Genomic DNA, 18,683 nt, shown 5'->3' with positions numbered 1-18,683 from the left:
TACTCTTCTGTTTTTCCTCTGAAAACCATACAAGGGGGAAAAAAAATCCGAATAAGTAGCATAAAAGGAATATATAAGGCTCTCTGAGATTAACTACAAGCTGCCATGGATCACCATACTTGTTAAGCAGTATCAAAATGCATAAGAATAAAAATCCACAAAATTTGATGGCCTTTGACCTTTAACGGAAGGAAGAAAAATAGAGAAATGAGAATTATCAGTATTTATTAATTCTCTTCCTATCCAACGGAAGGCTATTGGATCAAATGTCAAAGAAATAGACAACTATGACTCACAAAACTATGAGCCAACATTAGTGGAAATTTATACATTTGGCTTACTAGGCAGAATCATGATATCAAGTTTGCAATAGAAATCTCATCATTTAAATAAAAAAGAATTTGTGCATTGTATAATCATTTCCTTATACCATCTCTTTTAAACAAATATTCACTAATGTTTAACCTATTATTCACAACTTCCACGAGCATTATAGATATTCATTGAAAAATATAACTAACACATTATTAGTTTTGTCCTATAATTCTTTTATGAAAATGCATCCATTTATTAAGGGAGGTTCATCACGTACTCCCTAATTGTTTAAATGATTAAATGAGTAGCTTTAGAATCAAATAAACAGTATCACCTGAGTGGAATCAAATTAGGTAGCATTAACAATGTATTCATGTATGCGACCATCCACACCTGTGACCGACTAGCAGGAACCCCATTGTTCTTTTTTGTCTCCAATAAATAAAAGACAGATAAAACAAAACATTAGATGTCACGCCCCAAATTCGCCCCTAAAAGTTCAGGCATGACCTATGCAGATACGGACACATAACCTGATATACATAATATATAGGGCCTGAACGGAAGCATTTAATATTACAAAGTAACATAGAATAACATCCATTGAGCTAAAACTAACATGCCAGGATCACATACGTGAGAGCCATTTATCTATATACATACCCATACATATAAATGAGCGTTATATCCGAACATTGCTAAAGAAAGGGGGTATATACATACATTTTAACCTTAAGTAAATAATTAAAGTGCAAGCCAAAATCTTAACAAAACTTCACATAAATGCATGGGCTTGGTCTGGGAGTCTGGGCATACTGAGGTTGACAATTGGAGGGTGAGCATCAAGGGTTAAGACGGACTCCCAAAGTAATTACCTACAGAACAGACATAACACAAAGTGAGCGAAGCTCAGTGAATAATAGTACATAAATGATTCAATGCTCAACTTGAAGTATAATACATATCAATGCATACATAAATAAAGAGGGCATAAGGTTAATTGATTCTGCACTAATTTCATAACGGCCTTAGGCCCAGTCTTGAAACATAATGACTGATAACATAATATCTTGAAACATAATGGCTTTAAGCCCTTGAACAGAGTGGCAATAGGCCCTTGAACATATTGGCATTAAGCCCTTAAACGTGTTGGCATTGAGCCCTTGAACATGTTGGCATTAAGCCCTTGAACTTGAGTGTATGAACTCAAGAGGTGGCTCGCACGGATTCTAGAGGTGACTCGCATTGCAGCACTTAGTTCCGTACAACACTTTGTTTCATACTAACAGATCTTACAGATCATACAAAATGGCCATAGGCCTCATAACTTTCACAGAACAGCTTTCAGCCTCATAACTTTCACATATGTATGGACTCAAGAGGTGGCTCGTACGGATTCTAGAGGTAACTCGCACTGCAGCACTTAGTTCCGTACAGCACGTTGCTCCATACCAAAAATACAGAATGGCCTCTGGCCTAATAGATCATATAGAATGGCCATAGGCCCAGATTGGGTTTAAGCCTAGTTCATATATGTATGGATTCAAGAGGTGTCTCACATGGACTCTAGAGGTGGCTCGCAATGTAGCACTTAGTTCCAAGTAGCACTTTGTTCCATACCAGTAATTAATGGGTCTTACAGACCAAACCACACATAACATGTCATACCATAAACGGAAACAAATTCATACATATGCATTATACTTGAATCATAAACAGAAATCAGAATTCATACTTGATTATACGTGGCACTTCGCTAGCGCTAACAAATCAATATAAAGCATTCTTGTTAGTTCCATAAAGGAATCCCCCGATACTGAGAACTTATAACATACGTGAACTTGTAACATACTTAAACTTGTACATACTTGAACTTGTAAGATACGTAAACTTGTAACATCCTTGAACCACGGTATTATTACCCCCGGGTAAGGGCCGTGTGCAATGGATGTCATGAATACTTTACATATATGGACAACTGTTCATTAAATCAAAACGTAACATATCAGAACATAGAGCATTTCTTGTTATATCATGTCATTACAATACACTTAACAAAGACAGAACAGTTTACATCATAACGTGAGTCACATGACAAGGTCATTGATATTTAATTCTGTCTTCAGGTTGAGTCAGCCGTAAATCAATCCATTGTTTATCATAATGCTTAGCAGGTATTAACGTATAAAACAATCCGTGGTCTTAACTAATTATTCATTAAGAAATGGCGTAGTTCACTTGATCTATTAATAGCATATAGAAGCATACACCTTTGTTTGATCGTTCATAGATGTTACCATAGTTGACTTGTACTTAACAGAGTACTAATGGTAGCCGTTACATCATTCGCATGAGTTAACATAGTTAACTTAAGTTTAACAGGACATTCCTGATAATTATTAATGAGAGCTAAGCACATTTACAGATTGAATGATTTCAGAGATACGTGAATACCATGGTTCCATAGTGCCTATACGTTCCCTTTGTTCATCATGAATCACTATAGCTATCTTGCAAATAACAGAATGTTAGTCTTCTTTGTCAACAGTAATACCGCTCAATAATGCCTCTAGATTTTCCAATCGACACATTGTTAACTTAAGTACTTGCAAGGAATAGCAAATTAACCATAAAAATCATTAACAATAATTGAACGTACGACTACCGTACTACTACTCACAGTGATCAGCTCCCGGTAGTAATAGGACGATGTCCTCGTCTCGACCTACAAGTACAGCGCACAACACATAATATGAGATTATACTCGATCATTTACTTATTCTCTTTGATCATTCAATCAATTAGCCATGGTGGTACCAAGCTCATTATTCCTTAATATGTTATACTCCATGTCTCAGAAAACAGGAGAAATCAATGGGAAATGGTTTAGGTGAAGAAATGATATAAAATTAGTTGACAGAAAGTGAACAGTCGTCACTAATTTGGGCATAACTATTTCTGTATTTAGAATTTCGGAGTGAGACCACTTCCATTGGAAACTAGACTTCCGGGGCTTGATTTTAGGCTCAAGAATCACTCAGAACGGAGTCCCGAGGCAAAAGATATGCTTATTCAAAGATGGCTGGACAAAGCTGTCTCCCGCACGTGCGGGAAACAGAGCTGCACGTGCGGCTCTGGCCAGTGTGCAGTCCGAAAATGGCTCTTTTTGCTCCAACACTTGGTTTTTCCATTTTTAAGCTTGGTTCTTAACATAAATCACTCAAAAACATGTAGAATTGCCCTATAACATGATAAACTAACATCAACCAAGTGTAATTTCTTTTCAAACAATTCAATCTTTGTCTCAAAGTTCAAGATTAATGCTTAATCTTTCATGATCTTCAAGGTTCTTAAAAACACAACCCACAACCCACAAATTCACATGATTCTTGCGTAATCTAAAGTTTATTTCATGATATCAATTAGCTTGAGCTCCACTCATAAACAAAATTAGAGAACTCAATTTCTAATTCCTCAAATTAGCTCAAGTAAATACATAGATAAACCTTAACCCCAAATGGGTTTAAATCTTCCAAGATCTCTATGATTTTACCAAATTGATACTTTAAACACAAGATTTCAAGATAGATTTTTATACCTAACTCAATCTTTGTCTATCTCTTAGCTCTCTTCAATTCCTCCAAGTCCCATGGGTGATCTTCTTTCTTTTCCTTCAATTCTCTTCCATCATCTTCAAAGCCTCCATGGATGTTGGGAAAATTGTCTCTCTTCCCTCTCTCCCTTTCACGGTTTCCTCTCTCTCTCTCTTTAGATAATTTGTTTTTTTGACTCCAAAAGTATGAGTTCACCACTTATATAACTCATACACACCTATATATTTAATTATATAAGCTTTATCACAAATAAGGAGGGCCAAACACGCCCTTACGAATCGCGAAAAATTAAATTTCAATTAAACTTCCAGATGACTCTAAAAATTATGATGATCATAAATATGTCCCCTATTATGGTTTCTGAAGCCTCTAAGGCCTTTAATTTGCAGTACCAAGTTAACCACCCAAACGCACATTAACAAATCAGACAAATTAGATTTCCAATTAAGTTTCCCAAATAGTTCTAAAAATTTTCATTAACACATCTAAGTCCTCAATTGTGATTTCTGAACCCGTAAAGGTCGGTAATTTCAATTTTACGGTCGTGGCTCAACAAATAATTCCTCAATTTGAACACATATCAATAAATCAAAATGCATTAACCCATAAGGCCGTAAAGATAATCTCTAATACGGATTTTGGGGTCGTTACATTAGACCTAGAATTCATAAGGTTTGTTCTCACTTCCTTTCGTTGCTTTTCTATTTGTTGCTAGAGATTCACAATAAAAAGGTATATATTTAGCTATTGCAACAATCATACAACAGAATTCATAAGGTATACATTTCTTCTCGATTTTTCCCATCCTTTCCTCCCTTTCTCCCCTGTTTCTACTTTTTATAAGGTCTAGGGTGTTCTTGTAGGTGTCATATTGAATCAATCCATTGTTTTTGTCATAACGTTTCAAGAAATGTTGATTAGTCTTATGTGATTAACCAAAATCATTATGATATAGAAGGCCGGGTCTAACAAATAAATTTGTTTAGTAGATAGAAGGAACACAAAGGACTCAATCTCTGTTGCAGTTCATTGGTAGCTTTTGTGCTTTTTATATTCTGGTACTTTAATAATTAAATTTGATTATGTTGGCGTTTCATTTTGGCAACCAAGGATCCTGAAGTGTTCCCTCTCTACCAATTCCATTTGAGTTCATTAATGATTTAGTACTCCAAGTGCAGTTCAAGATGAACTCAAAACATGAAAAGTTATCAAATAAGGAGGAAAGTGATCAAACTACTTCAAATGGGTCTCCTGTTATTGAAGTTAACAGTTGTGAAGTGGTCGGTAACTCAAATAATAATGTGGATAACCCTCCACAACTGCCAGAGAAAGGTGATTGTGCAGATGGTACATTTGCTTCTGATGAACTTAGACCACTGAAAAAAGCAAAATCGTCAGCAGATGAAAATCATAGTTCTAATGAACTAAATAATGGTTTGTTCAATTTCAATGGATTTTAGCAGATGGCACAGGGCTTATCTTCACATTTGACTCCAACTTTTTGATTCTTGATGTTGTAATATTAGTTGTCTTGGATTTCAGAACAATTTGTTTTTATGAAGTGAATTAGTTATTTTAATTTTTCCCTACACCATCTCTTTCATAAATTGTTCCAACTTCTTTTTGGTATTTATTTTATCAAAATAGGTTTTTTTTTTTTTTTTTTTTTTTTTTTTCCCTTAGATTAGTTGCAAAAAAAATTTGATGAAAAAATATTTGTAATTTCTAAAATATGAGTGAGAATTCTATATTTTTTACAACGTATCTATAATTTGCCTATGTTGGGAAGTCACAATTTTAACCAAAAAGACACTACAAAAAGTCGAGCGTTCTCTCTACTATTTTATACATGTTTTCATAAAAACCAAAAAGCCAATTCCCAAAACAATCCTTACCTCCATTTTTCCTTAACAAAGTACTTGACCTTCTCATAATGTGGAAGAGAGATCAATGCATGAATTTGGATGTGATGATCCAAACCCTAACCTCCAGCAATGGGCTAAAAGATGATAGTGGAGCATGCACCAACCAAAAATTCCAAAAATAAAAATGGAAAGCTGGCTGCAATGTTATAATGCGCCTGAAAGTAGGTATGATCAACTCTACTTCAGTCATCCAATGTCTGATTCACGAATTCTATATTCCTCTAGCAGGCTTCATCAGATATCCTTTATGTTCATAAAAAAAAAAACTCAGTTATGGGGCGGGTTGGCAATTGCTTTTTTACTTCTTTAGGATAAAGTTGTTGCTAAAAAAGCTGATGTGTTCGATAAGTGCTAAAATGTTTCTTAGTTGCTTCTTTCTTTTCAATTGTTAGCTTTTTAAGCCGAAAGACAAACTTTCTTTTTGGCTTAAATAGCCAAAAAGTGGCTTTTTTAGTCTTAAAAATAGAGCCTTAATATGATGTTTATAAAATAAGGCCCAAGCCAGCAGTAGGTCATAAGGAAATAGGGAGAAAAATGCTACAAAACCAAAATATATTCCCATCAGTCATTCTAATATGAGGACATTTCAACCCTAGCTCACTCCTCCCTCCGTTATGAATAATGATTATTTTATGAGCTATTCTAATATAAAACATTCATTGTTTAAAGGCCTCCAGTTGCATTGTTTAAATCTAATTCCTTAAGTGCTTCAATTAAACTAGGCAATCGGATGAGTTGCACACTTGATGAGTATGTAGTATGCAGCACCTGTGTTTGTTCTATTTCTATGTGTGGAGTTCAGATGTCAAATACCTAACAGTATTTGAAAAAGTGGTAGATGATTTTTTGCATTTACTAGTAAAATGTCACGACCTAAACCCGCCCCTATAGATTTGGCGTCATAATCGGCCAGTAATCCTTAGATTATCAAAGGCCTCTTAACAGAATGACATACAATTAGGGGTTGCGGAAGCAAATATACAAAATAACATAGTCCATAGAGCTGTGCAGACATAAATAGGATAGAAATTTGAAACCTTATAATATATATACATAAGATGTCATGTCCACATAAGTCTTACAACACCATGCAAACTTCATAAAAAAGAGTTTAGCCCCAGAATACAGATAAACAACAAGACAAAACATAAATGTTCTTAACATGATACACAAAATAACCCTTGACATGGTCAACAAAAATTGACTTCTATACGCGGGAACCTCCCCGGAAGGCACGGTGGATGGCTTGACAAAACAGAACTTCGGCCTTCAATTCCGAGCCTGATCACGCTCCTGGTCACCTACATACATAAATAATTACAGTGAGCTGGAGCCTAGTGAATAATAACAGAGCAAAGGGTTTTAATGAAAGATGTCCATCACAGAGTCAGAAATTATAGTTTATATCAAAAACAGATTCTTATAAGAAACAAAGTCTTATGCATATTCAGATTTCAATCTGAAACAGGTTCATATTCATATTCTTATTCAAATCATATACAGAAATCAAAGTTCATGCTTAATCATACATGGACATCCATTAGTGTTATCAAGCTTGTCAGTTCCATTACGGAACCTTCGGTACCAGGAAACTTGTAACATACTTGAACCACGGTATTATTACCCCCTAGAAAGGGCCCTGACACCACGGTATTATTACCCTCGGGCAAAGGCCATAAGACCACGGTATTGTTACCCCCGGGCAAAGGCCTTGTACTTGTAGACCATGGTTTTTTTACCCCCGGGCCAGGGCCTTGTGCTAAGAATGCCACGAAGACATTTCAGAAATTTAGATAATCATTCATTCATACAAAACATAGCATTTTAGAAAACTGATCATTTCATAGCATCAGAAAATAATTAAAATTAAACATAACTTTACAGAGTTATTACTCACAGATGGCTCCACTTACGGAACAAATTAAGCAGATAAACATGGTGAATTAAAGATCATGGTGAATTAAAGATCATTCCTCGAAACCAAGGCCCAAAAGCATGTGAATTGCTCAAACCAACTTAAAAGTTTCCAAAATATGACATGTATGCAAAGATATGCTCTTCAACCACCCATACCATGATTAATTGAAATGTTTAGTAAAAAACCAAGTTGAATGATGAAATCTTTGCCAAGGTAAGGTCATGCATGCGAAGGTTCTTGCTTAAACAACTTCAAAACTTCATGATATGCACATGCATGTAATGATATGATCTATATTCTTCCTTTTAGCTCAATTCTTTGAATCTATGGTTGAAGCATCAAAATTATACAATCCAAGGGTTAAATTCCTACCTCAAGCTTGAATTCTCATGTATATAAGTGTAATCTTCGAAGTTCCTTCCAATTTCTCCAAGTCTCTAGCAATTACTCTTTAATTAAGCTCAATTTTCCTTCCTTCTCACTCTCACACATTTAGTCTTCAAAGATGAGGGGTTGAGAGTGCAAAGTGTATAAATGGTGTAAAGAGTGGCCTTATATAGGCCCATTAAATTGACTTAATTAATCTTAGCTTAAACTAAGCAAATGAGCGTTAATTAATCTAATTATTTTGTTCTGAATCGAATTTCAATTAAACTTGCCATAATATTCTAAAAATTCTAACAAACACATAATTCAAGTCAATTTCATGTTCGAATGCCGATAAGGCCTTCAATTTACAGAACAGAACAAAATCAGAGATAGATATTCCTACCTAGAACAGATAGAAACTCATATAGTACATAACACATGTAATAAACACAAAAAATTGAACCTTAATGACTTGTTATGTAACGACCCCAAAATGCGTATCAGAAATTATCTTTATTTAATTATGGGTTAATGTGCTTTAAATTAATGATATCTGTTTGAATTGAGGAATTATCTGTTGAGTTATGACTTTAAAACTGAAATTGCCGACCTTCATGAGTTCAGAAACCGAAATTGAATACATGGATATGCTAATGGGAATTTTTAGAGTTATTTGGGAAAGTTAATTGAAAATTTATTTTGTCTGATTCGTTAAGGTATATTTTGGTGGTTAACTTTGCACTGCAAATTGAAGGCCTCAGAGGCTTCAGAAACCAGAGCACAATACATATTTATGATCAACATAATTTTTAGAGTTATCTGTGAGGTTTAATTGGAATTTCATTCAGTCTGATTCGCTAAGGCATGTTGGCAAGCATGTTTAGCCATATACATATATATGTACTAAAAGCCCTTTTTAGTCCATCTTCTCTTATTTGGGGGAGTTGAAAAAATCTGGAGAGTCACCCAAGAGAGGGAAATAAGAGAAGAGAAAAGAGAGAAGAAGAAGAGAGCACAAATCAAAACTTGAAGACTTGAGAAATTGTAAGGGGGAATCAAGAATATAGTTCAAACTAAGTGAAAATCCATTAACCTTCTCTTAATATTTCTTAAATTGGTTAGAATCAAGTTTTAAGATGAAGCCTTACACTCATTGAAGTTAGGGTTTATGAATTATGGTCTTGGTTGGGTATATTCCATGAAATTGAGCATGTGATCTTTGGATTCAATTAATTAAAGAGTTGATTCTCATGTGTTTGAGTTACATTGACTTAGATTTTGAGCAATTGCCTTATTGTTAATTTTAGTCTTGCATCTTTGCATGCTTAGAGCTCATGTATATATATATATATATATGAAGACATGTATAAACTATGAAAAGATGAAGAAACGAAATAAATGAGTTGTGATCTAATTGAACTTGAGATTTATGTTTACTATGATCATATATGATGTTTTGAAATGAAATTTGCTTGAATTGAACCTTGGAATGGAGTTTAGGGAGCTTGAATTTGTTGGATTTTTTGACTACTCAAACAGAGCCCAGGACCGCACGTGCAAGGCCCATGGCCGCACGTACGGGGCTCACAGCCGCATGTGCGGAAAATAGGGAAAACAACTTTGGCATTTTGAAATAAAGGCACGTACAGCACACCTCTCCGCACGTGGGGTGGTGGTATTCCGCACGTGCGGGAATTGGGAGCAATTCTGTCCACTTTTGTTACCTATTTTTGACCCTCTGAAATTGTTAATGTGTTTATCTGATCCCTCTAAAATATTTGGAAGTGAATAAGAGGTAAACGAATTGAACCAAATATTAAAAAGATAAACTAAGGAAAGAATACATTATTTTTCCATTTGTATATGTGTTCTACGTGTAGGTCACTTGCAGACAGAGACCGCTACTCACCTAAACCACTGTGAGTAATAATATTGTAACGACATGTTCTTTTATATTTACTTTAATATGTAAATGTTGCGATGTTCTGGAATTATGTTTTATGCGAATGAATGAGTTGCAAGACCTATGATATGGAATATGGATATGAAATGTGAATTATTTATAATATGATATTTGTTTGGACCCGAGGCCGTTTTGATATATGATTGGGCCCGAGGCCGTTTTAATATTTGATTGGGCCTGAGGCCATTTTGATAATCGATTGGGCCTGAGGCCGTTTTGATATATGATTGGGCCCGAGACCGTTTTGATATTTGATTGGGCTTGAGGCCGTTTTGATATTCGATTGGGCCCGAGGCCGCTTTGATATATAATTGGGCCAGAGGCCTTTTTGTTATATGTGACCTCGAGGCTGTTTTGTTATATGGTGGGCCTAAGGCCATTTGGCAAATATGATTATGGATAATGTTGTGAATGATGTAAATGTGGAAGAGTGTTGTGTTATACTTCTTTTGAATCTAGATTATTTACTTGATTCACTTCACTTTATTATTACTCATTGAACTTCACTCACTCTGTATTTTATTTGTATGTAGGTGATCAATCTGGAGACCATCCTTAGGTCTGCCTCAGGAGTTCTTTTTTGAACTTGCTAAGTCAAGCCACCCAAGATACGCCTCCGTGTTGAGGCTTTAACCTTATATTGTTAGAATTTTGTATTTACTTAAGTTTTATGTATATGTGTGTGATATATATACATATATGTATACATGTATATTAATGTGTTTACATTGTTTTAATTATTTCAATTATCATGTATGCACAAGCTCAATGGACATTATTATTGGATTTGCTTCCGCTTTAGGCCCCGATGTCATTTAAATATTTTGAAATTTTGTCTTTGAGGCCTAAGTACAGGCCGGTCATGGCCTAAACTTTTAGGGGCAAGTTCAGGTCGGGACATGTTAAACATTCTTAATCATGGTTTATATGTTAATTATGGGTCAGGATTGTTACAGTCTTCCCCCCTAAAGAGTTTGGTTCTCCAAACTCGAATTACCTTCGGTTTACAAGAATATCGGATCCAGAGGAAACAGTTCAGGGTATCTCTTTATCATATCTTCTTCCGTTTCCCAAGTTGCATAAGTCCCTCTGTGATTTTGCCAATCAATAGTCACCAATGGTATTTTTTTGTTCCTCAATCTCTTGATCTTGAAGTTTACCACCTAAATTGGCCTTTCTTCATACATGTAGTCATCTTTCAAAAGCACTTGGGGTTGGTTCAATGACATGTAATGGATCTCTCAAATAATCTCGAAGCATGGAGACATGGAAAATGTTGTACATATGTTCCATGACTGACGGTAAGGCTATCCGATATGTCACCAGGTTGATTTTCTCAAGAATTTCATATGGCCCAACATATCTCGGCACTAACTTGCCTTTTACTCCAAACTATGTTTTCCCTTTCGTAGGAGTCACTTTGATAAATACATGATCCCCAACTTCATATTCTCGATCTCTTCTTCGGACATCCACGTAACTCTTTTGGCGGCTTTGTATAGTTTTCAATCTCTGTTGAATTAATTTCACATTTTCAGTAGTTTCTTGCACCAGTTCCAGTCCCAACAAAGATTTATCAGCTACTTCAGCCCAACAGATTGGAAAGCGGCATTTTCTACCGTACAAAGCTTCATAAGGGACCATATCGATACTCGAATGGTAGCTATTGTTATATACGAATTCAGCCAATGGAAAGTAGATTTCCCAATTGCCTTGGAAATCTAGGGCACACATTCTGAGCATATCTTCCAATGTCTGATTGGTTCGTTCAGATTGGCCATCTGTCTGTGGGTAGTAGGCACTACTCAATCGCAGTTCAATTCCCAAAGCCCGTTGTAAATTGTGCCAACATCTTGACATAAACTTCGAGTCTCTGTCAGATACAATAGATACTGGCACACTGTGTAACCTCACAATCTCATTCATGTAAATATTAGCCAGTTTGTCCACATTATAAATAGTTTTAACAGGCAAGAAATGGGCAGACTTAGTTAAACGGTCTACAATAACCCAAATAGAGTCCATACCTCGAGAGGAGCGAGGCAGTCCAACAATGAAATCTATGGTAATATGCTCCTATTTCCATTCCAGTATGAGAAGTGGCTAAAGCAGTCCAGCGGGTCGTTGATGTTCAGTTCTAACTTGCTAGCATTGTAAATATCTAGCCACGAAGTCAGCAATGTTTTTCCTCATTCCAGGCCACCAAAAATTCTCTCTCAAATCATGATACACCTTTGTGTTCTCCAGATGCATAACGAATTTAGAATTGTGTGCTTCGGTCATAACACGTTTCCTTAAGTTAGAACAATCCAGTACACAAAGTCTATTCTGGAATTTCAACACATTATTCTCAAACACAAATCCCAGCCTTGGTTTTGAGTCAATCTCATCAATAATTTCCTTCAAAAACTCATCTTCATGTTGTTTCTCTCTAATTTCTTCTATGATAGCAGGCTGGGCAGAGATGGCAGCTAGAATCCCACCTTGTTCACATAGGACTATCTCAATTTCATTCTTCTCCAAGTCAGCTATTAACTCTTTCTGATCAGTAAGCAAACATGACAAAGTTCCAATTGATTTTCGGCTCAAAGCTTCTACTACTGCATTTGCTTTTCCCAGATGGTATAGAATTTGCAAGTCATAGTCTTTAATTAGTTCAAGCCATCGCCTCTATCTCATGTTTAGTTCTTTTGGGTGAAGAAATATTTTAAGCTTTTATGATCTGTATATACCTCACAAGTTACTCCATACAGATAATGACGCTAAATTTTCAAAGAAAACACCACTGCTGCCAATTCAAGATCATGAGTCGAGTAGTTATTTTCATGAGGACGAAGTTGCCGAGAGGCATAAGTAATTACCTTTCCATTTTGCATTAGCAGACAACCCAAACCTTTGTATAAGGCATCACTGTAAATCTGAAACCCATCAGTTCCATTAGGCAAGGTCAGAATCAGGGCAATTACCAGTCTAGTTTTTAATTCTTGGAAGGCTGACTCCTATTGATCATTCCAGTCAAATGATACATTTTTCTATGTCAATTGTGTCAATGGCATAGCAAGTTTTGAGAAATCTTTCACAAATCTTCTGTAGTAGCTAGGAAGTCCCAAAAAGCTCCTAACTTCCGACACATTTGTCAGCCTAGGCCAGTCCACAATAGCTTCAATTTTTTGTGGGTTAACAGAGATACCATCCTTGTTGATTACATACCCTAGAAATGCCACACTGTCAAGCCAAAATTCACATTTAGAAAATTTTGCATATAACTTTCTTTCTCTTAGGATCTGTAGGGCCATTGTCAGATGATTTTCATGTTCTTCCCTACTTTTAGAATAAATCAATATATCATCGATGAACACAATAGTAAACTCATCAAGGAATTGTTTGAACACTCTATTCATTAAGTCCATGAATGTTGCGGGTGCATTAGTTACCCTGAATGGCATGTCCATATCTAATTCTGAATGTAGTTTTCTCTACATCTTCTACCTTGACTTTTAACTGTTGATACCCCGATTTAAGATGTATCTTGGAGAACACTTGTGCTCCCTGAAGTTGGTCAAATAGATCATCTATTCGATGCAATGGATATGTGTTCTTCACTGTTACTTTGTTTAGTTCTCTGTAATCTATACACAGTCTCAAAGACTCGTCTTTCTTTTTGACAAACAAGACTGGAGCACCCTAAGGTGAAGTGCTCGGATGGATAAAATTTTTGTCAAACAATTCCTGAAGTTGAGTTTTCAATTCCTTCAGTTCAGAAGTCGACATTCTATACGGAGTTTTGGAAATCGGTTGTGCTCCGGGTACAACATCAATAATAGACTCAATTTCCCTATCAATTAACTCCCCAGGTAGGTCAATAAGAAATACATCAAAAAATTCATGGACTACAGGTATCATTTCCGCATTAGCACTATCCGAAAACGCAATCAACACACAACACAAACAGCCTCGACACCCTTTTCTTGGCTTTCATAAATGAAATCAAGTATGGCGGAGGAACTACCCCGTTTCCAGTAAAAACAAACTCAGGAATGCCAGGTGGTTTAAACACGACAGATTTACTCAAACAATCAATGGTGGCACAGTATTTCGTTAACCAATCAATACCAAGTATGAAATCAAAATGATCAATACCCAATGGTAACAAATCAACATACAATGTCACATCTCCAATCACAACATCACATGCCGGATAAATATAAGTACATATCATAGAACCTCCAGATGGTGTAGACACGGATAGTACACAGTTCATAGGTTCTAACAGGCTAGTTAATTTCTGAGAAAAAGCATGCATTGCAAATGAATGAGTGGAACTAGAATATATCAGCACATAGGCATTCTGAGCACAGACAGAGATTATACCTGACACCACAGATTCGGTACTTAGTACATCTCCAAGCACTAATGCAAAAACTCGGCCTTGTCTCAGAGTCTTTCTCCCGGTATTGGTTTTCACATTTGTTCTTGGTGCAGGGGTGGATCCAGCTAAACTTATCGTGAGATATCAACAGATCTCATCGGACAATCTCTGATCATGTGGTCAGTCTTGCTGCATCAAAAACAAGTGCCCGAGGCGCGTTAACACATGTCTTTATGTCTTGTCCCACACTTAGAACAGTCTGGCATAGAGCCACTGCTTTGACTTGAACTGCTTGATGATCCGTTATTTTGTTTTTTTGTTTGTAAACTATGAACGACCCTTCCAAAAATTGGATTCGAACCTTTTGCTTCTCCATTCTATTGTTGGTGCATTCGCTTGTTGCTTTGCTACCAAAATGGCTTCTGCCATCAATGCCCTATCAAGTACTTCCACATAAGTAGGCAACTTCAATACGCCTACTCTATCATACACATCCAGATCTAGTCCTCTCTCAAACTTTCGGGCTTTCTTATAGTCTGAGTCCACCATGTGTGGGGAAAAACGAGCTAATTTAGTAAACTTGGCCTCATATTTGGCCACCGACATCCTGCCTTGCTTAAGTTCTTGAAATTCCAACACCTTTCGATCCCTAAAGCATTGGGGAACGTACTTGTTATAGAAGATCTCATTGAATTGAGCATAGGTCATATTCCCATTACTATTTCGGATTACTAACCACTATCTTCGAGCTTCATCTTTAAGAGTGTAGGTGGCCAATTGCCACAACCCAGACCCACCGCTATAGGTTTAGTGTTGTAACTGGCCAATAATCCTTTGATTACCAAAGGCCTCTTGATAGAATGACATATAGTAAGGGGCTACGGAGGCAAATATAGAGAATATACAATGTCCACAGAGCTGTGTTAACATATATGAGACGGAAATCTTCAAAACAAACTTGTATATATATATAACTATATATATATAACGCCATAAATACATTAATCATGCGTTACCCATTCATAAGAATGGAACCAAAAGGGGACTTAGCCCGGTGTACAGATAAGCAAACAAGCAAAAACAACTGTAGTAAGGTTACAAAACTAAACATCTCGAAAGGGAACCTCCCCAGGAGGCACAGAAGGGTGGCTGACAAAAATTGAGACGCCAGGTCCTCAACTCTGAGCTTAGTCACGTGCCTGCTCACCTACATACATAATATAAATATTGAGCTGGAGCCTAGTGAATAATAACAAAGTAAAGGGTTATAAATGAATGATGTCCATAATAGGTACCGAAATTAGAGTTCATATTAGAAGTAGATATATTCATGTTCTTGTTTAACTACATACATAAATCAGAGTTCATGCTTCGTTATGCATGGTACATCCATTAGCATTAACTTGCTTGGTAGTTCTATTGGGAACCTCCGGTACCGGAAAAAACTTGTAACTTGCTTGAACCACGGTATTATTATCCCCGGGTAAGGGCCATGAGACCACGGTATTATTACACCTGGGCAAGGGCCTTGCTTATAAAGGCACGGTATTGTTACCCCCGGGCTAGGGCCTTATGCTAAGGATGCCACGAATACATTTCAGAAACTTGGACAATCATTCATTACACAGAATATAACATTTCATAAAACAGATCTTAATTCATATCATTCAGAAAATAATTAAAGTTAAACATAGCTTTACTAAGTTATTATTCACAGATGGCTCCACTTGTAGAACAGGCAAATCAAATAACTTGAGGCGCGTGACCTACACATATATAGCCGAAACACATAATGAAACACACACTCGGTTGGTACTTAACTTCTTTCATTTCATTCTTTGTGTGTTTCTAAGTCTTAACCTCTTATTGAGTCTTAATCATGGCCTAGGAGTGCCTAGGATGCAATGAGGATACTAAAATGCATTTGAACACATTTAACAAAACTTGCTGAAAATAGGGTTCTCGCTCGAGCGTAACTTTCCTCGCTTAAGTGGACATGCAAACATATGAGGTGACGCTCGAGTGCAACTTCCCCCGCTCAAGTGGTCTGCAAACTTTGCAAAAGTACTAGTTGTGTGAAATCTCCGCTCGATGGCCACTCAACTCTCGCTCGAGCATGAGACCCATGCTCTCGCTCGAGCAATCTGTAAAACATGCAAACTTCTGGGAGCATGCATTTCACGCTTGAGTGGACTTAAGGTCGCTTGAGCAAATGTGCAAAAACAAAGGTGGCCGCTCGAGCGCAGAATCTGTCGCTCAAGCAGAAGTGCAGAATCTGGAATTTCCAGATTACACTCCCAAGCAATGTTTTCAAACCCGGACTGGACCGGTCGGTCGGACTAGTTGGACCGGGAACCAAGCCTTGTTCCAGTCTGGTCAACCCCCTAAACCCGGAATGGGAGCAAAATCGGTGAAAATCGGTGACTCGGTGGTCGAACCGGCAAAACCGGTGACCCGAACCGGGTCGAGAGGGTCGGCCCGGTTTGTTTTTTTTTTTTTTAATTCTTTTCTTTCTTTCTTTCTTTCTTATATATTTATATATATAAATATATTTCAAAATTTTGGCTAAAAATTCTTATTCCAAGAGTCTTCTCTCATAAGGAAGAGTCTTATTGAAAGCTTGAGAAAATTATGAAAGTCTATTCCTATTTATAGGAAAAGTTTTTTCAAAGAGAACCTACAAAATTCTATGTGGGATTCAATCAAATTATTTGAAACATATTGATTGGAGGGAGGGTTGAAAATTTCATTTCCCTCCAAAATTAAATCTAGCATTCAATCAATTTGTTTGGAAGAAATGTTTAAAAATTTTAATTTCTTTAAAATAAGTGACTTTTTTTTTTTTATCAATTATGACTTTATTAAATATTATTAATAAATACTATGCAACAATTTTTATTTTTATTTGATTATTTATATATATTTTTTAATTATATAATATTAATTATGACGTCACGGTTCAACCTCTTTGACCCGACGGTTGAACCGATGACCCGTCCACCCGGTCCCTTTTCCAGTTCCCTCACCAGTCCGGTTTTGAAAACATTGCTTCCAAGCTCCAATCTCGAATTCCACACCTCAAAGCTCATCTTCTTGGCCAAAATTCTGGAAAACATTTAGGAACTTGAAAAATATCATAATTTGAAGATCATTTCATGAAATCAAGGCCCAAAAGCATGTCAATTGTGCAAAATTCAACTTGAAATGTAAGAACATGATATGAACATGACATGCATACATTCACTTGAGTTCATAGTTTCCAAAACATGATCAAATGAGATCCAATGATGAGAAATGTTATGAATTCTTCAAACCATGCTAGAATTACAACATGCATGAGAGTAAATCTTTGAAAATAACTTCAAAATGCTATGAAATATGCATGCATGTATGGAATGACTTAATTTTCTTCAATTCTATCTCAATTCCCATATAAAGTCACCTAGTTCACTTGTTTCCATGCATTAATCAACTACATTACAAGGTCAAAGACTAAAATTCTTACCTAGAGTCTAAATTGCACAAGTGTAGACCTTCAAGTCCCAATTTCTTGCAAATCTCCAACAATTCTTAGCATTCCCCCTTTCCTAGCTTTAAGCTCAATTTTTCTTCTATTATTCTCTCTCCTACATTTTTGATGTTCTAGGTGAAGGGATGAGTGTTTAAGTTGAGTGCCATGAGACAAATGAGCCTTATATAGGCTTGGTTAGTGAGTTTAATTAATTAAGCTTACCACTAATCAAATGGGTGCAATTTATTCTAATTAATTCGTTCTGAATCAAATTTCATTTAAACCTACTATAAAATTCTAAAAATTCTAAGTAACACAAAAACCAAGTTAATTTCTGAATTGGATGCCGATAAGACCTTCAATTCGTAAACCAAAAACATGAACATATATTTCTACATTAAATAGATATAAACACAAATAAGGCAACATATGATGCAAAATTTCACTTTAATTATTTATTAGGCAAAATTAAGTATGGATTAACGTTAATCATGAGTCGGGATTGTTACACCAATAAAACCTTCTGAGTCTCAGTACATGGGACACTTCAAATAACTTCTCCATTTCAAGTCATGTCTCTGCTTTCAACGGTTCAATACCACCCAAGAAAGTTGGCGGTTTCATCTTCATGAATTTCTGAGTTAGGTTGATGATGTCATTATTGTCCAATTCAACTTGGACCAGAGGAGGCATCGGTTG

The 18,683-nt window shown here is 36.2% G+C and overlaps 1 protein-coding gene and 1 long non-coding RNA gene across 2 annotated transcripts; both read right to left on the bottom strand.

Moving 5' to 3' along the window:
- Nucleotides 1-721: 721 nt before the first annotated feature.
- Nucleotides 722-4,122, bottom strand: LOC114300194 (uncharacterized). Its single transcript, XR_003642586.2, has 3 exons — nt 3,914-4,122; nt 2,996-3,040; nt 722-1,190 (listed from the first exon to the last, which is right to left on the bottom strand). It is a non-coding gene; the product is annotated as an uncharacterized LOC114300194 (long non-coding RNA).
- An 8,127-nt stretch (nt 4,123-12,249) lies between these two features.
- Nucleotides 12,250-14,007, bottom strand: LOC145805706 (uncharacterized). The gene is made up of 3 exons (XM_082900888.1): nt 13,829-14,007; nt 13,185-13,329; nt 12,250-12,645 (listed from the first exon to the last, which is right to left on the bottom strand). The coding sequence occupies exons 1-3, from the start codon at nt 14,005-14,007 to the stop codon at nt 12,250-12,252; spliced, it is 720 nt and encodes a 239-aa protein (XP_082757014.1).
- Nucleotides 14,008-18,683: the final 4,676 nt, after the last annotated feature.

Source organism: Camellia sinensis, chromosome 13, assembly GCF_055761805.1.
Source record: "Camellia sinensis isolate YWXY chromosome 13, ASM5576180v1, whole genome shotgun sequence".
NCBI classification, from domain to species: Eukaryota; Viridiplantae; Streptophyta; class Magnoliopsida; order Ericales; family Theaceae; genus Camellia; species Camellia sinensis.
The sequence above is the reverse complement of the archived record's forward strand: the minus strand, read 5'-3'. Positions and strand labels throughout refer to the sequence as shown.

Excerpts from the sequence above, each read along its gene's own strand:
- LOC145805706 (XM_082900888.1), bottom strand. The coding sequence starts at position 14,007 with ATGATACCTGTAGTCCATGAATTTTTTGATGTATTTCTTATTGACCTA. Across the intron at positions 13,330-13,828 it reads AAAACTCAACTTCAGGAATT|TGTGGCATTTCTAGGGTATG; the intron begins GTTTGACAAAAA and ends TTGGCTTGACAG. Across the intron at positions 12,646-13,184 it reads CTAGCTACTACAGAAGATTT|AAAGAGTTAATAGCTGACTT; the intron begins GTGAAAGATTTC and ends CTTACTGATCAG.